This window comes from Castor canadensis, chromosome 2 (genome assembly GCF_047511655.1).
Source record: "Castor canadensis chromosome 2, mCasCan1.hap1v2, whole genome shotgun sequence".
Lineage (NCBI taxonomy): Eukaryota > Metazoa > Chordata > Mammalia > Rodentia > Castoridae > Castor > Castor canadensis.
The window spans coordinates 13,953,016-13,974,490 of record NC_133387.1 but is presented as its reverse complement, the minus strand read 5'-3'; the positions used below and the strand labels follow the sequence as shown (position 1 = coordinate 13,974,490).

The following is a 21,475-nucleotide window of genomic DNA, read 5'->3' as shown; positions in this document are numbered from 1 at the left end:
ATGTGTTTGTACCTCACATTCCTATTCTAATTCCTCTCCTTCTCAGTCATAGAAACCTCAGAGAGGTTTTTCTGAATTCTTTATATAAAAAGCCTCCCTTTCCTGATGAAACTCTAGGACAATGCATTCTCTTGGGTCATTCCCCAGATGCAGCCCATCTCATCATATTTCTTTTCTTTTCTGAAGTATCCACTTCTTTTTCTTCGTCTGAGCCTTCTAACCTGTTCTTCTCCAACATTTGTTACTGCCATTGAAATTCCATCAACTGTTACTGTTAACTTATTCCTGCCTCTCAGTTTTCCTCTGGGAGCTGCCCTGAAAGTGAAAATCATGCCATTGAGAGGACTCAACAATAGGCGTGGGGTGGGATGGGAGTTTTGTTGAGGAAAGTGCCATGAGTACATCCAAGATCTGATCATAGAGGTAGAAGCCCTGCCATGGTCGTCATATTCTCTAGTCAGGCTGAACACTCTGTGCTGCAGCACGGCGTGGTACCCAGACTTCAAAGCCACAGGGCTCAGCTAGGTGGCCTCCCAGAAAGGCAGCAACAAGTCCCTTTCAGGGTATGTGGGCCAAAAATAGTGCCTGCCTTCAAGGTCTCCAGACTGCAGGGAGCTACAGCTGGGCTACCCCACTGCGGCTCTTATTACAGGATCCCAGGCCTGGCTGTTCCAGGAAGAACTGCTGAGCAGGGCACAGCTGTCCTTTCTGTGGACACCTAGTCTGTCTGTTGCAAGTTGGGCCAAGGCAGCTGAATACCAGCTTCTTAGAGTCCGGGTCTAGGAGCGACGTAGCCATTCCTTCCTCTCTTCCCCATGCTTTGCAAGACTGGAGGCTGGAGCCTTCCACATACTGCCTGGGGCATTGGCTTCTTGAAGTCTACTGAATTTTTCTTAAGTTGCATTCCTATTTGAGAAAGTGGGCTTTCCTACCAGGGTTCCTTTAATGTATAAAGTAAGGTCAATAGGTAATGCTGGGGAAGTTTGTTGCTTTTTTTTTTTTTTTAAGGTTTAAGGAAGTATTTCTCCTGTATACCTAGACAATACATAGTATTGCTATATAGAGCAGATAACTGTACTTGAGTGTATGAGACGAGAATCCATTTGCTAAAGGGCAAGCAGATTTTTTTTAAACCTGCCAATGACATTTTATTCAAAAGTCTTATTTACCTATGTGCATTAGTTATCTATTGCTGGGTAGCAAATTACTCTAAAATTTTGTGGCTTAGAACAACAAAATTTATTATCAGCTTCTGTGGATCAGAAATATGGCAGAGGGTCACTCATAAGGTTCCCAGGGTCCAGACGTGGCCAGGACTGTGGAGCAGTGAAGGCTGGGATGGAGGAGCTCCTTTCAAGATGTTCATTGAGGTGGCTGTTGGCAGAAGGCCTCAGTTTTTTGTCAGCTGTTGGGCCTTTCCATAGGCCTGCCTGAGTGTTTTGATGTCATGGCAGCTGGTTTCTTCTAGAAATGATCCAAAAGAAAGAGAGGAAGAACCTGCAGTGTCTTTTTTAAACTAATCTTGGAAGTCAGACATGATCCTTTCTGATGTATTCTATTTGTTAAAATTAAGTCCAGCCCACCCTCAAAGATCCAAAGGCCCCACTTCTTGAAGAGAAGAATATCAAAGCTTGGAGACTTAAAAAACCTTGTTACATCATGATTTTGAGTAATACTGAATTTTATTTTGTTTTACTTATTTACTCAGCTCCCCTCACCATGGATATGTACGTTGTCCTCAAATTTTATTGTTACATATTGTTCTAGATTAAAAAAAACTGTGTATATAACAATTTGCAAATGTACAAGTGTTTTCATGGAGTAAATTTTTATAAATGGAATTGTGGACCATGGCGTTTAGTACTTTAATTGTTTTTGCCAAGAGTTCCTGGAGTGTTTACAGAGAGTTCATGAGGTTTACAGTTTGACCAACAATATGTGGATATTTCCTCATCGTGTCTAGCAATGTTCACAGACACTTAGAAACACGAAGTATTAGTGTAAAGAATAACCTCCCACTTCACAACTACCTAGTAATTTGGATGGGCATTCCAATCACTCCTCTCCTTTTCACTAAACATTAAGATCACTCTATGCCTTATTGGTTAATTTTAGCTATATCAAGCATGGAAGATTATTAATTTTTAAGGAATTTTATAAGCAAGATTAATATTTCGAATTGTCCTATAAAACTATTGAGAATGTGAGGCATTGGAGACACTAGTTAAGAAAGACTAGAGTGGGAGCCATTTATTCTAGAAAAGCACAAGGAAGTAGTTTCATAGGGAAAAGTTCCTCAGTTCCATTTCATTCTGCACAGTGAGAGTGAATTATGATGCCTAATGGCAGTTTCTTATCAATATATGAGAAACAAATCCTCTTGTCATCTAATCTTTGGGCAAAGAACTGAAGAAAGTTTCTCTTGGTGGAGGAGAATATGTGAGGAAACATTTGACAGAATGGAGAACAAGGATACAAGGACGTAAACAATTTCTAAGTTCAGGAGTCATAAACTAAGGCCTGAGGGAAGAAGGGAGGGCAGGTTCTTTTTAAATAAAGAGACTGTGATTTATAAGGTAAACTGGAAAGTGGTAGGCCTTGAGGGAGCAAGACTGTGTTCAGGGATCTTCTTCCTTGCCTCTGCACCTGACTCCCAGGTAATGTACATCCACCTAACACGTGAGGCCATAAAGCAGTTAGTAGATAAGGGGGTCATCTCAGAACACGCTGATAAGGACAGTGGTTAACAGTGTGCATCAGCCCAGTCACCAAAACACTGAGTGGCATGAGGACAGATCTCTCACGACAGGCACTCCACCTTTCACCTTTTAATACTGCCACATTGAGTATTAGGTCCTAACATGTGAATTTTTTTTTTTAAGTCATGTGAGATTGAACTCAGGGCCTTGTGCTTGCTAGGCAAGTACTATAGTACTTGAGCCATGAATTTGGAGAGGCATAAAGATTCAAACCATAGCAACAGACAAATGTGTAATTCCTGTACACTTTTTTGAAATTTCAAATCTTTAAGGATGCCTTGGGGGACCTTAAAAGGCAATTACTGGCCAAGATGATATATAGGGTGACTTTAGTTCTAGAATTCTAGCTTAATTTCATCATCTCTCATCTAGACTGTGGTTTCTAAATACTACTCCTGTTCAAGACCAAGGACTTCTTATAGATGTGTGATTCTAGACTTGGAGCAAAGATCATGTTATTTCGTTATGGATATCATGTTATGGCAGAAAGCAAAATAACTGTCAAAGACTCTTAGGAACATACAATACAGGACTCAGGGTCAACTTGAAGAGGTTCCTAATGGCAAAGATAGATAGACATGAAAATTAATATTATTAGATTACTACAGATCAAATATTTTTAAATCCTTGATTTTAGAAAGGTGTTTAAAAACAAAATGGCAACTTAATTGGTCCCCTTTGGAAGATGTTAGGAAAACAACTTATTTTGAAACTGAGCAAATAAAGAGTCAAATGTGTATCCCACCATGCCCTCGTGAATTGCATCTTTATGTGCTGAATTATATATAAGGGAAAAATTTCTGTCTGTAGAAATGTTTCTACTAACAAAGAGAAGATGAAAGAATTACATAATTACTATTTCATCATTCCTGATTAAATAAAGAATCTAAGAAATACCAATGGCTGTTTACACCTGAGAAAAGTGAATCAACATATTTCATGTCTGCTGGAAGATGCTCTATCATCTTATGCATCATCACTGAAAATTCAAACTTGAATATGATCAAAATCAGACCCAATAATTAATTTACAGAAAATGCAAGAATAGAGAAACATGTTAGTATACACACAAATGCAATTAACAAAATTCACACCATGGGGAACATCTACAGAACAAACTCCACTGATTAAAATTGACTAGAGAAAAATGGATGGAACTGCAGATCATCGATGTTCAGCCAGACTCATAAAGATAAATATCATATGTGCTCTGTCATATGTGTAATCTAGATTTAAAAAAATGACATGAAGTCAGAGGGGAACTATTTGGGAAAAAGAAAGGGACCAGTGGAAGGATGAGAAAATCATGGGAATGGTGTTGAAAGTAATGAAATTATATTCAACATATAAATTACATGCATATAAATTACATTATATGCATGGAAAATGCCATAACAAAACCCATTATTTTGTACAATTACTACACTCTAATAAAATGACTTACACATAAATCAATAATTTATCAGTCCTACTTGCATCCTTATGAGGATAGAACAGACTATAAAAGTTTATCAGATAATTTTGTATATTTCAATATTGATTAGATATAGTATAATGATGACAGGAATTATTGTAAAATGGGAGTGTTGATAGTATTTTGCTTGTCTATAAATTTTCTTATCTTTTAAAAATATACTTAAACACTTTCAGATTGAAATATATGAAATCTAAGATTTGTTTGAAGATAATCTAAGATTAGGGAGAAAAGTAAGTAGGAATAAAGATAAAATGAAATTGGCCATGAATTGATGATTTTTTTAAATTCTTTTATTCACTTGTGCATACATTGTTTGGGTCATTTCTCCCCACTGTCCCATCCCCCTCCCTCTTTCCCCTTCCCCCCTCAGTTCCAGGCAGGTCCTGTTCTGCCTTTATCACTAGTTTTGTTGAAGAAAAGAGACAAGCCTAATAAGGAAGACAAAGCGTTTTTGCTAGTTGAGTTGAGGATAGCTATACAGAAATATTCCTAGCATTGCTTTCATGTACATGTGTTATGACCCATGTTGATTCATCTCTAACTGATCTTTACCCTGGTTACTGATCCCCTTCTCAATAACCTCTGTTGCTTTAAGGTTTCTGTATTAGTTCCTCTGAAGTGGGGACATCAAACGCTATCATGTTTTGGGTTTTCTGCCTATTTCTATATCATCGAATGTGCTCTCCCTTTATCATGTGATCCAAGTCCAACCACATTGTTGAATTTGCCCTAGATCTAAAGTCCGCATATGAGGGAGAACATACGATTTTTGATCTTCTGAGCTTGGCTGACCTTACTCAGAATGATGTTCTCTAGTTCCATCCATTTACCTGCAAATGATAAGATTTCATTCTTCTTTATGGCGGAGTAAAATTCCATTGTGTACAAGTACCACATTTTCTTGATCCATTCATCAGTAGTGGCGCATCTTGGCTGTTTCCATAACTTGGTTATTGTGAATAGTGCTGCAATAAGCATGGGTGTGCAGGTGCCTCTGGAGTAACCTGTGTCGCATTCCTTTGGGTATATCCCCAGGAGTGGGATTGCTGGATCATATGGCAGGTCTATGTTTAGATTTTTAAGAAGTCTCCAGATTTTTTTCCAGCTGTTGTACCAGCTTGCATTCCCACCAGCAGTGGATTAGGGTTCCATTTTCCCCACATCCTTGCCAACACCTGTTGTTGATGGTGTTTTTGATGATGGCTATTCTAACAGGGGTGAGGTGAAAATTTAGATAATTGGTACCTGGAGGGTTTTGTGTACATACCAGCCTTTCCAATAAAAATTTTGCTAGCTATGTGTTGAATAAAATCTGAATGTAAAATGTTTTCTATCTTTTTTTACAGATGGCAAGAAAAAGGTTGAAGAAATTTACTACTTTGGAAATTGTGCTCAGCATTCTTCTGGTTGTGGTGTTTATCATTGCTGTTGTTCTAATTGTGCTTTTAGCCAATTCCACGGAATCAATAGGTAACAAATAACTCTGGATCCATACATGGCTTTTATCAGAGCAAAGCCTCTATGAATGGTAGGAAAGCAATGCTTTCAGAACTTATTGGTCTGAGTGCATGAGAGTGTGCAGGTGTGGGCTATACAAGTTTTGGGGAACATTTAATTAAAATTGTGGCAGGTCAATAGATATTCCCTGTAGGTTTCAGCTCTGACACTTTCACTTCCCAATTTAATTAGTACACTGTATTAAACAACTCTACAGCTAACATTTGAAATATGGTTGCTGAATTTTATTGAATAATTTGAATCCTGGTAATAGTTATATTGCACAATATGTTTATGTGAAAGGCAGTAAGTATAAAATCAAAGTACTTCAGGCCTAAGTTTAGTCCTTAAAAAAACTATTTGAATTGTTTCATTACAAATTTATGGAATAATTATATGTCCCAAAGTGGGCTTGGTTGTGCAGAGTTATCCAGATTTCCTATTTTGTTCACCGAGGAGCAGCTTCTTAGGGGATGCAGACAATGAAGGCTCAGACTGTGGCCAGAGGAAAACCTTTTTTGGTCCTCTTACACAGTTCCAAGCTACACCTATTTCTACCTTTTATGGAAAGTTAGATTAGAATTTAAAGTTTCTTGAAGATGGAACTAAAACCTTTCTGCAGAAACTGGTGTCAATTTGTTTAATCTGCCACTTTTGAACTGAAAAGCTTAATGAAGAGAAATAAATTAAAAGCCTCATTGTTTTGTCTTAATGTCATTATTAATTTATTAAAGAGGCCTTACAGAAAGTTCTCTTCTTTATTCTAGAATGCAATAAACATTCCTTTTCTATCTTACTGATGTTCAATCTGAAATCAAGTTTCCCAAGCCCTGAGGTAGTCTCTAGGTTGGTGGGTTCCTTTTATATTTTTTTCACATGAGACTTTACACTTACAGAAGAAGGAGACCACTCAGAAGTGTTCTGTAGGGTTGATGGTTGACTGACCAAGCAGAATTGAGGGTGCTATGTTTAGGAGGGCACCTGTACTGCACATGTTTTCCATCCACCCCTACTGCTGGGGGTCCACAGACTTTCGTATAGAGGGCCAGAGAGTAAAAAGTTTAGATTTTCTTGGTCATACAGTCTCTGTCATCACTACTTAGCACTGCTACTGCAGCATGAAATCAGCTGTAACCAAATGAAGAGACCGTATTCCAGCAATACTTTGTTTAAAAAATACTCTGACCTAATTTGGCCTGAAGGCCATGGTTTGCTGACCCCAGAACTAAAATCAGGTTGGTTCCCACTAACGAGCTCCTAATCTAATGATGGAGTACTTTCTCTTGTGCATATTTTATTATAGGAGTAGAAGGAGATGACGAGGGTATAAAAGAGGTAAACACAGTGAGCAAGAAGAAAACAAGGCTTTATACAGTGAAAAATGAATAAATTTTGAGGACATCAGAATAATGCCCAATCAACAGTGCAGTTAATATAAGCGGGAGTGTTGAGCACTATGGGGCTAGTGAATGCCTTTGATGTTAATTCTGTCTAATGGTCAATTTATGTTTGTTTTGGGGATGGCTACAGACCCTGGGACAACTGCATCCCCAGATCCGGAGACCACAGGTTCTGCTGAGTGCCCAGTAATAAATGAATCAGAACGGATAAACTGCATTCCTGACCAGTCACCAACGAAGGTTTGGTTACGAATTATGGATCTTGTGTACATTTAAGAGTTTATGCAACTGAGTAGTTTTCTCTTTTTTCTGTTTATAACTCTAAGAGTCATAAACATGTTTGTATGGCACCCACTAGTGGCTCAGGCAAATTAATTTTGTATCCCTGCTTGTGTAGTTATTCCAGTTCAGGAGGACAAAAGCTGGAAAAATCTCCTTGGGTGGCCAGACTCAGCAAATAAGAGTACAGGCTGCACAGTTAAATTTGAATTTTAAATAAATAAACAAGAAGTAAGTTTTTAGTATATGTATGTTACATGTAAGATTTGGGATAATAAAATTTATTATCTTTCACATGGCAACAATGCTTGATTATGTTATTTCTGCTCTTCCTTCTTTATGTGTTTCTTCCTCCTTTCAGGATTTCAAAAAGTAATCTAGGAACTACATAAAAAAGTCATACACATGAACAAATCATGATTTAGCAAAAGGACAAAGTTTCAAGAGCTATGCTTGGGGAGGAAGAAGGTAATCATCACCAGAGTAAAGACAGTACAGGCACTAGTGCTTACTGAAGTTCAATGTTTTGTGGTCATCAACTGAAGTGCCTCTGATGATCATGATAATAAAGTGATTGCACACACCCTGTATGTCACTTTTTATTTTGAGAATAAAACGATAATGGAATGCACTCTTTAAGTCCACTGATATGAAATGACAGACTACTATCAAATGTAGAACGAATGCTTATTGCACATATGGCTTGTGATACATAGCCACTGGCTACAATCTGTTAGGGCTTGGGAAGCTATAATGGGGGTAAAAAAGAAAGGAGAGAATAAAAGATTTAGAGGAATAAAGGTAAAAGAGCAAGGGAGAAAGAGAAAAACCTTTTGGTATGGGGCCCAAATTAAAAATAAGTAAGAATTCAGTGAACAGAGATAGAAGGAACAGAAAATGAATTCAAGATAGAAGAGATAATATAAATAAAGTTACACAAGGAGAAATTGTGGAGTGAATGGTCCCATATGTCTAAGTTATAGGGTGGGCACCAAAGGGAAGATAGTTGTTAGGACATAAGGTAGATTGGAGGTCAATGGTAGAGGACCATCAATAGGAATGAAAAGTTGTGGTCTAGCTATGTTGTACCTAAACAGGATGCTTAGTGTACTATCTTTGTAGCAAGTTGATACAAGCCAACTAACATATCCTGTCATAGGTGCTATGAAACCAGTTACTTGGAATTCTTCCTAGGAGTCTATGCCTTCCTAAGTATATCACTCTCACACCATCCCATCTTGTTACTGGATATTGGTGAATGTCAGGTATCATTACTGCTGCCATATTGGTCTTTTTGCTATTTTATTATACTGTTTTCCAATAAATATGTAGTTCAGTAAATGACATTTAGCTTTTTTTTTAAAAAAAAAGTTATACCCAACTAATTGCTTTATGACCTTGACCTTCATTTATCTCATGCTCCTCTTTTGCCCAGCCAGAGAAATACTGCCACTTTCTTTTTCTTTTTTTTTTTTCAGCCCTGAGTTTGAACTCAGGTCTTATACCTTGAGCCACTCCATCAGCTCTTTTTTCTGAAGGGTTTTTTTTTTTGAGATAGGTTCTCGAGAACTATTTGCTCTGGCTAGCTTTGAATTGCGATCCTCCTGATCTCTGAGTAGCTAGGATTATAGGCATGAGCCACTGGTGCCTGGTAATACTGCCATTTTCGATGGTCAGTTTTCTCTCAGTGAAGGTGTATGTTAGGTATTGTGTTGCATTTGTTAATGTGTTCTGAATGCTATATGCTGATGTAGACTATTGCTAAGAGTCTGAGTGTATGGATAGTGATGCATATGTGATATATATGTTAAAGGGAATTATATGGCTGGAGGAGGAAAGGGAAGAAGGAATTATGAACACAGAAGAAAGACAGGTGAGGCAGAATGTTCTGTTGATGAGGTTGCTTGCTGTACAATTTTGTCTTTCCTATCTCCTCTTTGTTAAGATTACATATAAAAGAAAAAAGTATTCTACAGATGATTCCTGGCTGTAGACTCCATTGTTTCTTGCTGTCAGTAGTGGGAGGGAAATCCTGTGCCCAGGACAGGAGAAAGTAATCTGTCAGACCACCCTGAGCCCTCTTGGAAGACTTTTTCCCCCTCAGAGAATGGACAGCAGGAGTGTCTTTTGTGAGCCTCAGAAGAAAAGATCATTCAATGATCTAAATCTGGTCCTGATATTCAGTTCTGGGGTTGCTGCTGGTTAGAGGACATCTTCCCTGGATGTCTTCCTCTTATCACCTCCTTATCCAATCTGCTTTTCCTGCTCTGCTATTAGATTTCCTGCTGGTAATTCTTCTGGGCTTTTAGCTTCTCAGGCAGAATCAATGTAACTTTTGCTTGGCTCTGCCCTAGAATCCCTTTGGCCAGGATTTTAGGTATTCAAAATATTTTTTTAATAATATTTTTCACAATTAGTACTTTAGTTCCATTCTCTCTGTCATCATTAGACTATCATTACTCCAGTACTTCCTAGAATCTCTTCTGAACTCCATTTCTTCCATTTATTCCAATACATGCTGAGTAGAGCTGTTCCCTTTAACATCCTACTTGCAACAGTTCAGTCAAGTTCAAATATTTTATTCTGTCATAGAAGTCTCTATTTAACCTCCTTTGTGACTCTATTACTTTACTTAGACTATGCTCTCATGTGGGTTTTAGAGACAGGTTTTAACTCTGATTTCCAATCTATCAACTCTAAAACAGCCTCTCACTTTCCTCATTCTTGATAAGGCTTTTTATCCTCAATTCTAGAACTTAGAATTGAAAGATTCCATTGATGGCAGGGAGCACAAATATTCAGTCAAATTCTAAATATACAACTCAGAAAACGGTAGATAATGATTTTAAGCAATTTGAGCTTTAAGGGATGGAATTACTCTGAGTATGTGGAGAGCAGGTTTACATGCTTGAAATAAACCTTCATGCCCTAAGTAACCATTGCAGGATGGTTAATGTGACAGCAGTTTACAAATGAGTGTTTTCCATGGACACTAGTGATAATTCCTATGATGATATTTGACAGGTTAGTATATTTTTTTATTCAGAGGCTTTATGATCTTTTATAGCAAAGGTACTTTGCAATTATCTATCAATTATTTATTTGGCTTATTGACGTCCTTTTCCAAATTCCAGTTTCTTATCAACGTATTTAAGAAATCAGTTTTTATGATATACAAGCAATGATACTGCATTTTGCTAACATCATGACAAATCTCCACCCTTAATATGACCCTGTGTTTACATATCCTTAGTTAAGAGATATTAGATGGTGCTAGGGAGAGCAGTGAACTATGAAGTCCAGAATTCACTTTGTTTCACACTTTGAGTTGGTAGTGTAAGCATTGGGCCAGAGCACGGTGAGAGAGCCAGAGAACTGGGTTCCATGTGTAAAGCTTTATCACTTGATTACTGTCACGTTTCCTTGCATACTGTCAAATCCTTATCAGTGGAATGAGGCCATGTGCTCAGCTGAACTTGCTCATTAAGCAAATGATTTCTGAACATTGTACTAAACTAAGTGGTTAAAAAGATTTAAAATAGCAACCTCTAAGGTCCTAGAAAATGTGCTTAGAAAATTAACCATAGTCTACTTTAGCGACCTAGAAAGTCTGAATCATGGGATCGGTGGGGGTGGCAGTATTGTTTAAAAGTCTTTGCTGTCAGATTTCACCTTGGGATGGAAGAAGTGGCCAAGTTAACTTTGAAAACTTGACTCCAGATGCACGTGTTATAGTCTGTGTATTAGCTTGAATTGAGATTAATTTCACTCATTCATTTTTTTCAAACTTTTTGCATATAAAAATAGGGAGAATTTTGATGAGTACAAGGTGTTTGGAATTCCTTTGTCATCAAGTGCTTTTAACTTTTAAAATCTTGCTTTAATTATAACATGGGATACTTTTCCTCATTCTACTCACTGCCTTGTATGGATACTTCCTGGTTCCCCCTTTTTGCTCACAATATTAGGTTCTGGCATTTTACTTTTAGTTTATCATTATCTTTTTGGTGGCATTGGAGTTTTGAACTCAGGGCCTTGTATTTGCTAGGCAGGCACTCTACCAATTAAAGCACTCCTCAGTTGCCCCTCCCCTCTTTTCCTTTTTGTTATAGATATCTTTCAGACAGGGTCTCATGTTTTTGCTCTGGGCTGACCTCAGAGCAGAATCCTCCTATCTGTGCCTCCTGCATAGCTGATATTACAGGTACAAACCACCATGCCCAGCTTGTTAGTTGAGACGGGGTCTTACTAACTTCTCCACCTGGGCTGACCTTGAATTATGATCCTCCCAATTACTGCCTCCAAAATAGTTGGGATTACCGGTGTTTGCCATCATGCTCAGCCCCTGGCATTTTAGAAACTAAAACCTTTATTACCTATCACAACAGAGGGCAGAAGAGAAATATAAATTGAATACTCTGAAAACATATTTGCATTTGTATTTAGGATTCTAATTCACTGATATGAATATACCTAATGCTTCTAGAAGGCCGTTCAGGTCAATGATAGAGCTACTGTGAGAAGCACTGGGCTGTTGTGAGCCCTGCTATGTAGAACCTACTCCACATTCTGCAGGTTGAACTAAACCACCAAGCATCTTAGTCCACTTTGTGCTGCCATAACAGAATAATGGAGATTTGGGTAATTTGGGAAGAACAAAATTTATTTCTCACAGTTCTGGAGATGGGAAGTCCACAACCAGGCGGTACAGGTCTTCTTGATACATCCTCACAGGTTAGAAGGCACCGCTTTATAGGGGCCCCTAAACCTGATCATGTGAGAGGAGCCCTCAGGACCTAATTACTTCTTGAAGTCTCTACCTCTTAATACCATCATACTGGCAACTCTTGAATTTTGGAGGTGATACATTCAAACTCCAGCACCAGCCTGACAAAAATTGCTCTAAGCCCTCTGTTTTCTTAGAGCACTGCTTCTTCATTTATTTACTCCTGAGAAGCAAATTACCCCAAATTTATTGGATTAAAACAGCAACTGTTTTATTGTCTGTCATGACTGTATGGATCAGAGATTTGGGTTCTTCTGTTCTAAGTGGTATTGAATGGTGCTACTTAGTGGTTTCAGTCGATTACTGATCTACTGAGGGCTTTAAGCTGACTTTACCCATATGGCTGGCACGTTGGCAAAAAGGACTGAGGGGCTGACCCCGTTCTGCTCCTCTCTCTCACCAAGTGGTCTCAGAGACTCTCTCAGTAGTCTTTCCAGTAGGGTAGTTGAACTGCTTACACCACAACTGAGGTCTGCAAGAGATGGAAGGGAAGGCTGCCAGTTCCCTACCCAGCCAGGCCCAAAGTAGCCCAGCATCACTTTTTCTGCACTTTGATGACCAAATCTTTCCCTAGCTAGCCCAGACTCAATAGAAGGACAACAAACTTCACCTCTCAATGGGAAGTGTGGGTCAGAGAACTTGTAGCCATTTCACAGGGATGTGAGCTTCCTTTGCTCAGAGTAGACATTAGCAAGTGTAAAGGTTAGCAGATAATACAGAACTGATGGCTTAGTGGTTTTCACAGGGTCTGAGAATAAAAGAAAAAAAGGCTTTTTCAAAATGGGGCCAGAAGGCCATTTGAGAGGCAGGACTTACGCAAGATTCCAGCTGCTTCCTGGAATGTGTGCCATGGTTACCTTCAGCCTTTAACTATAGTAAAATAATACTGTTTGCTCAGGTTAAGTTCCTCTTGCTCTGCTTTTTTCAGAACACTGATTCTGAGCTCTCTGAATCTGTGTCCCAAATTGCAATTCCTAAGACCCCACATAAAGTTTCTGAGTTTGAATTGGTAGACAAAGGGGAGAGGAACCAGCACCATGTTGGAAGGGTGGCAGGGTCGAATAATCCAGGTCTAATATGGATGAGAAGGAGTCTTCCTCAGTCTCTTCAGTAGCAAGAGACAGCCAATCCTGTGAACTTACTCAAGCTCCCTCCTGGACCTTGGATCACATATGTCCCTTTAAGCTCTTTGCATTTGTCCTTGAAAACTTGTCCTCTCTTTTCTAAATGCAGTAGTTATTAAGGTCCTGGTTTTAAAAAAAATTAGATTCGTTGCTTCCTAATGACCTAAAAATTTGCACATTCCAAGGCACCTGTAATTTAATCAGTAAATTATTCATTTTTAACTCACATAGTATCAGTGCAGAGGAAGTCCCTTGTATACCTCTACTGTGTCACCTTTTCCTTTTGGCCCCAGAGGTAACTGTGGTTCTGGAGTTGGTATTTATCATGTGTTACTTTGTACTTACTATTTACACATATATTTATAAATAATAAGTACATGCAACTTATAAACAAAATGGATTTTTTGCAATTTTTTCACTTAACATTGTGAGATTTATTTTTGTTGCTATGCATCTCCCATTTATTTAAGCTCACTGTAAAATGATATATCAAAAATCATCCTTTTCTGATTAAAAGAAATTTAGTTTTTCTCCACCATCTTATGGTTACAACAATGCTACAATAGCAACAATAGTAACATGCTATAATGACTATAAATAAATTATAGTCCATGTTATAAATTTCAGTCTATGACTATTCCTATAAATATTTTTGTTTATGGATGTGTGATTTGAGTATATCTTCAGATTTACTAGTTATTATCAAGTGGGTCTCCAATGTGGCTGTGATAATTTACAATCTTAGTCTCATTCTCTACATCCTTAATAATATTTGGAATTGACCATCTTTTAAAATTTTGCCATTTTGTGATAACAAAACAGTATCCCATCATGTTTTTAGTGCTCATTTTCCTGAATACTAGTGAAGGTGAACATCTTTCAATTGTTTCCTGTGAATTCCTTTTCTGACTTTTGCCAAATTTTATATTGAGATGTTTATCTTTTTAATCTCTATAAGTTTTTTGTTCGTTCATTCAGGGACCCTAATTTTTATTTTTATTAAGTATGCTGTAAATATCTACTGTAATGAGTCTTGGATCACCTATTTTATGCTGTTTGGTAAACAGTTTTACATTTTGTGGAGTGAAGCTTAACCTCTGTAGTTTGTTTCCATATCTATCTATTCCTACGGCTTATTACAGGGAACATACAATGACTAATAGTGAAAAGGAACAAATCACAAATATAAAATGAAATTAAAGGATCCAATATATTAACAATTAATTTACTTTAATATTTTTCTACAAATTTTCTTGGGGTTTCTACCTGGGCAATGTTTTTATCTGAAAATAATTTTGATTTGCCTTCATCCTTTTCAGTCTTATAAATGTTCTTTGTTTTCTTATCCTATTGCATGGTCAGGACCTCCTGTATATTTTTAAATTATAAGCAATCATAGACATGGGTTACTTAGTCTTTTTTCTTGTTTTAAAGGGAATGTTTTTGCAAGTCATCATTTAGTAAGATGATTGCTGTTGTTTTGGTGGCTACTTATTATCAAACTAATGAAGTTATTTTTTATTTCTAGATTACTAGGATTTAAAAAATTGTGAATAGATGATGAATTTAAATGATTATATGGTGTACTTCATTTAATGAGTTATTGTAGTGTATTACACAAGTGGATTTTCTAATATTAAAGGAACCTTATATTTCTGGAGGAAGCATTACTTGGTCATTATTTAGTATGATGCTGATTTATTTTAAGGCTGTGCGTGACTTTTTTCTTTTAGGCTTTTGGCATTTATTTTCATAGACAAGATTGGACTCTAGTTTTTCTTTTTTTTTCCTGTTTACTTTTGATATAAAATAATTTCTTCTTTTCTTCTTTTCTTCTCTCTGTTTTAAATGTCAAGAAGAGTTGGGTAGAGCAGAGCTTGATTTGGTCTTAGAGCAGTGGCTTCTCCATTTCTGAGTTGAGTTCAGTCCTCCTCTTTGTGTTGGTGTGAGAGCCTGAATACAGTCGTCTAGGACCCCTTATGGATAAAAAAATCTGGAAGTGCTTAGTTCCTTGTATAAAATAATGTAATGTTTACATAGAACCTCCATATTTCTTCCCTAATACTGTAAGTCACTCTAGATTGCTTATACTACCCACTACAATGCTATTTAAACAGTTGTTATATTTCATTGTTTAGGGAAAAATGACAAGAAAAGTCTATACATGTTTAAAACAGATTCAGTTTTTTTGTTGTTACTTTAAACTGAGGTTGGTTAAATAATCAGATGTGGAAACTGTAAATACAGGAGGTTTAATATATACCTATTTCATAAAAAATAAAATATCTTCATTTTTTTTTTGACTGCTTCTCTATCAGTTACTGAGGGGAATTCATTGAAAATATTACACTATATACTATTTCTCTCAATTTTTATCCTATTTTTTTAAAAAAAACTTTATTTATTTTGAGTCTTTGTTGTTAGGTGCATATCAAATTTTAGCTATAATATCATCCTGGTGTTTTGAAACATTTATCATAACTCCATAGCTCAGTGTCATCCTAATGATGAATTTTTCCTTGAAGTCTATTTGTCTGGTATGAATGCTGGCTTTTAAGGCTGTGTTTTTCTCAAATATTTGTTTTCTGCTTTTACCTTCATAGTTCTTTTGGAAGCCTAAGATTTGGATGTGACACCTATCAGGAACTTTTCTCTGCATTTATTTCTTTAAATGCAACCTGATTATCTTTGTTTTTTTTTTTTAAAGTATTTCATCTATATGACAATTAACATGACAGTTTTTTTCTTTACTTTTTGTGCATTTCATTTCCTCTGATTTTTGTGTGATACTTTCTGCCCACTGCTCCCTCATAAGCAGGTGTTTTTTCCTTATTTTTGGATTGGGAGTTTATCATCCAACCCTTGTCTTCCCTGAATACTGTATTGATAGTTTCTCATTCTATACTGTTTGGTAACATCTGTTAAATTTTAATTCTCTCTTCAAACTTAATGAGCAATTTTACATTTCATGTCTAACTGCTTTTGTGTGCTTTCATCCCTTCATGTCACAGTTTCCACAGCTTCCCTCTAAAACTGTTTTCCTAGGTTTTCCATGCTTTTTACTCTCTTGTCTTACAGTTCTTGCTCTGCTTCTCCCACTTTAACAATTGCTCAGCTCCACTCGTATTTTGAGTTATTCAACTGAGACAATTTACATCTTTGCTACTTTGACCACTCTGATCTTTGCTCTTTCTAGTTCAGTGACAAAATGACTAAGCTCTGGGGAGTGTACAAAAGCCATTCTATGTAACACCTTTTTTAACACTTTTCTCTCTTCTGTAATACTGAAATTCTATAATTCTGATTCGTTTTGAAAGGAGGGAACAAATCACAGTAGCTGATTAAAATTGAGTTCATAATGAAATCTGACTGTGTAGCAAGATAGGCTACAGATATTTTTCAGCTTTCATACATTTCTAATTTAGGAATCCAAAACCTGAAATGCTCCAAAATGCAGTTTTTGAGCATTGACATGACATAACAAGGGAAAAATCCCATAACATGAACTTTGTTTCATGCACAAAATAACTTTAAAATATTATATGAAATTACCCTCAGAGTATGTGAGGATAATTTTTTACTATGCTGTAGCAAGTTATTCCAAAACTTAATGATTTAATATAACAAGCCTTATTTTCTCACAGTTTCTATAGCTGAAAACCTGGCCTGGCTTAGCTGGGTCTCTCTGTCTCTGAGTCTCTAGAAGTCTACAATCAAGGAGTTTGCCAGGTCTACGATGACCCTCGCCGTGCTCACTCATGTGATTTTTGTCAGGACTCAGCTCTATGAGGGTTGTTAGACTGAGAGCCTTAAGTTCTTGCTGGCTACTAGGCTGAAGACCCCCCTCAGTTTCTTGCCATGTGGGCCCTTCCTTGATATGATAGCTCACCTTTTCCAGAGTGAGGACACTAACAGAAAATGAAAGAGAGCAAGCAGAACAGAAATCACTTCTTTCTGTGATCTAATCTAGAAAGTGACATCCCATTGTACTCTGTTAGTTGTACATCACTAGAACTAGCCTATGCTCAAGAGAAGAGATTTCCTTATATTTATTTTGCATTTAACTTGGCTGTTTTTTTCAAATTAGTTGGTGTGAGAAAGGTATTTTAGTCTCCAGTTGACTCAGTCATTAATTGTGGTATAAAATCTGGAAATCAAGGAAAGATTCTTTTTTTGCCTTGGGAGGAGTGAAAAACTATATATATGTCACATGTATAATGCACATGCATTTACGTAATTTATTTAAAAGTCAAGGTGAAATTGGTTTGATTTGAAAATTTCTGAATAAAGGTGATTACAAAGTCTTTTTTAAAAGTTAATATAAATGAAGTTTCATTTGCAATTTTGGATTACTAGTGATATAATGATATTGTGTTTTGAAATTTTAAAGTATACTTATCAGTTTTAATGTGGTGAAAGACACAGAATACATTGTGCTTCTATACTATTGCACAGGAAGGACACTGGTCAGAAGGAATGGTTGTAAGGGGATTGGACTATGAGCACATGATAAAAGCGAGAGTACACAAGGGAGGGGTGAGGATAGGTAAGACACCTAAAAAACTAGCTAGCATTTGTTGCCCTTAATGCAGAGAAACTAAAGCAGATACCTTAAAGCAACTGAGGCCAATAGGAAAGGGGAAGTAGGAACTAGAGAAAAGGTTAGATCAAAAAGAATTAACCTAGAAGGTAACACCCACGCACAGGAAATCAATGTGAGTCAACTCCCTGTATAGCTATCCTTATCTCAACCAGCAAAACCCCTTGTTCCTTCCTATTATTGCTTATACTCTCTCTACAACAAAATTAGAGATAAGGGCAAAATAGTTTCTGCTGGGTATTGAGGGGGGGGGAGCGGGAGGGAGTGGAGTGGGTGGTAAGGGAGGGGGTGAGGGCAGGGGGGAGAAATGAACCAAGCCTTGTATGTACATATGAATAATAAAAGAAAAATGAAAAAAAAAAAAAAAAGAAGGAATGGTTGTGAGTAGAAGCTCTGCCACTTGGAATCAGTTCCCTTATTTATAAAATGAAGTTATGGATACCATTATCTGGAATTAGAGTACGTGTACTTCCTTAAATTGAGTTGCTTTCGCTAATCTCATTCTCTTGTTTCAGGATACATGTGACCAGCGTGGCTGCTGCTGGAATCCTCAGGAAACCATAGATGTTCCTTCGTGCTACTATTCCAAGAATCATGGCTACCAAATGGAGGGTTCTTTTGTCTCCACAAGTGCAGGTAAGTCTGACACTGGCAGGAGGTAGGAGTCTCAGACCTTGTGGAGGTTGGTTCTTTACCTTAGGAGGAGACCTATGGCAGCAATGCAGGACCACCCTGCAGCCACACAGCCACGTGTGACAGAGGTGGGCACCACTCTTACAGAGACCTGATTTTGGCATCATGCCCCAATCACCCTTTGTCTTGAGAGTTCATAGACCATGTTCTACTTCAGGTTTACCTTTATAAGACTTTGTGACCTTGTATAATTATCGTGACCTTTTGGTTCTCAAGTTTATAGCTCTTAAAGGAGATAGGGATTTGAACTCATTAACTTCTGAGATTACTTCCAACTCTAGTCTGACATAATTTTTATGGAATGGAAACAATTTCAGTTTTATAAGCATGTTACAAAAGTTACCTAGTCAGCATCACTGTTGGTCATCCCTTCTTCTTCTTCCTACCCTAAAATGAAAGTATCATGATGAACAGTTTGGGGAGGGTAATCTTGGTAAGAGCTGGTGACTCCTCTGGGGAGGCTTTTAGTGTAAGGTAAGAGGTACGGTCCCCTACTAGATGCTCTTGGCTTGATGGGCTCTTCTATAATTCTTCAACTTTCACTTGATTTTCCATTTAATTAGGGAGATGGCGCCAATGTATGTGATCACCTGTAATGTAATATAAAAATAACTGCAAGGCAATAATGTGTGTGTGTGTGTGTGTATATATATAAAATGTATATATTATGTTTATCAGTCCCTTTGACCTAAAGCTTAATTTTTATTTAGCTACTATTCGCAAATTTACAGAGCCAGCTATGAAAACATTTTTTCCCCTACATGTTAGGATTCACAGCTCAGCTGAAAAGTCTGCCTTCTCCATCTTTGTTTGGAAATGATGTTGAAAACGTCCTTCTTACGGCCGAATACCAGACATCTAACCGGTTCCACTTTAAGGTTGTGGTTTATTTACTTTTAAAAAATCTTTTAAAGAGCCCCTGTCCCCTACCTGGTGACTGAAGTTCCTGCAGAGTAGAAAATTTTTGATAGTGGAAGTATTTTTCCTCCATTCCCATTATCATTTGGCACTTATATGTTGGTCTTTTATAGCCTTCTTTTTGTGTGATAACTTCCTAAATACATATTATTGAGTTTGTTGGTGAGCTTTTGACTTTTATTTATTTGCCCTAGATACCATATGAAATATAATAGGGAGAAAAATAATTATCACAATTTTGAATTTTCTTGGGATAATCCAACTCTGAAGATTTGCAGTATATATCTCTACCTAAAGAAAGACTAACTTTGAAGTTGTTGATGTAATGAGTTCATTCCCTTAGACATAATGTCAGTTCAGTCAGTGTCTGAATTCCAGTGCTTTCTTCACACACACTGTGAAGCAAAGGTGTTGGCAGGGGTACTTCTATTTTTGAAAAACAGAAAAGTTTTCATTGTTCTTTTTTATCTATTCATCTCTTGGTGCAGTTGACTGACCAAACCAAAGTCAGGTATGAAGTGCCTCATGAACACGTGCAGCCCTTCAATGGAAACATTGCTTCTTCTTTGAACTATGAAGTTGATGTCTCCAGACAGCCATTTAGCATCAAAGTGACCAGAAAAAGCAACAATAATGTTCTGTAAGTTTGGGAAACTTCTCTGAGAATAGAACTGGGAAGGTTATGATGAAGGGAATTCTATGAGCTGGACAAAGACTGCATTTGAATTGTGAGTTCACTATTGGCGAACACACTCTGTGTCTACAACCATCCATCCATCCATTCATCCATCCATCTACCTATCTGTCCTTTGCCTTTCTTCCTCTTTCTTCTGTCTGCATGTTTTCCTCTTTTTTTTTCCATTTATCTAACCACTTGTCCACCCAAAAATATTTGTCAAACATTTCATATACGAATGGTGTTTTGGTTATGTGGTAGGGTGTTTGGGGGACAAATGTAAGAACTATGTCATATAATACTTACTCTAGAGGAGTCCTGATCTACTAGTATCCATGGTAAAGTGTCATAGGAGGGCAAATGGGACTGATTAAATAGAGAATATTGAGTTTATGAGATATAAAGAATTCTTTTCTGAGCAGGTTTGTTCTCTCCACCTCACTTATCACCCATTCTGCTGTTTTCCACCTGTGTCTAGGTTTGACTCAAGCATCGGGCCCCTCCTGTTTGCAGATCAGTTCTTGCAGCTCTCTATCCGTTTACCTAGTGCTAATGTGTATGGTCTGGGAGAACATGTGCACCGACAGTACCGGCATGACATGAATTGGAAGACATGGCCCATATTTAACAGGGACACGATCCCTAATGAAGTAAGTTCTTTTTTGACAGTACTGGGGATTAAACTCATGGGTTCATTTTTACTTGCTAGCATAGCTGAAATCTTAAAGGTCACTTGTAGTGTTACAATATGGTGGTTGGTTAAGGTTTGAATCATGGCTCTACTATTTGCAAGTTTTGTGGCTCTGGGCAAGTTACTTACCATTGTGTCTTCAGCTCCTCATCTATAAAATGGGGTAATGTACTTATCTCATAGTGTTGTGCTGAGGATCAATAAGTTAATATATATAAAGTTTCCAGAAGAATGGCTGTCACATAGAAAATACGCAGTAAATGACAACTACTTTATATCATGCCTCTCCCTTGGATTAACCAGTTGTGGAGGGAATGTTATTAATATCTGTACTATGAACAGTACCTGATTATTTTTCTATATTTTTATTTGAATGTAGAATATTCAATTTTATATTCAAATAAAAATATAGAAAAAATTGTTCTATATTTTTAAGTCTATCTTTAAAAATCACTTACTTTGTCAGGAAAGTAAGATAAAGTCCTAGCCAAAGCTATGTGTCAATCATTTTTGTGGAACGAATGATCAAAGTAATAAAAGAATAGACAGACTTTTGTTTTGTTGTTATTATATTT

At 37.1% G+C, this 21,475-nt stretch overlaps 1 protein-coding gene and 1 pseudogene across 3 annotated transcripts in view; one reads left to right on the top strand and one right to left on the bottom strand.

Annotated features, from left to right (window-relative positions):
- The window catches only part of LOC109695405 (maltase-glucoamylase-like), a 174,437-nt gene that overhangs the window by 9,355 nt on the left and 143,607 nt on the right, over positions 1-21,475 (top strand). For all 3 annotated transcript variants that reach the window (XM_074061721.1, XM_074061719.1, XM_074061718.1), the window contains 6 exons: positions 5,583-5,706; positions 7,264-7,373; positions 18,438-18,558; positions 19,384-19,493; positions 20,022-20,173; positions 20,688-20,859. In XM_074061721.1, the coding sequence (XP_073917822.1) occupies positions 5,583-5,706; positions 7,264-7,373; positions 18,438-18,558; positions 19,384-19,493; positions 20,022-20,173; positions 20,688-20,859 (789 nt within the window). The remainder of the gene's footprint in view (positions 1-5,582; positions 5,707-7,263; positions 7,374-18,437; positions 18,559-19,383; positions 19,494-20,021; positions 20,174-20,687; positions 20,860-21,475) is intronic.
- On the bottom strand, positions 22-798 carry LOC141416914 (kanadaptin-like; annotated as a pseudogene).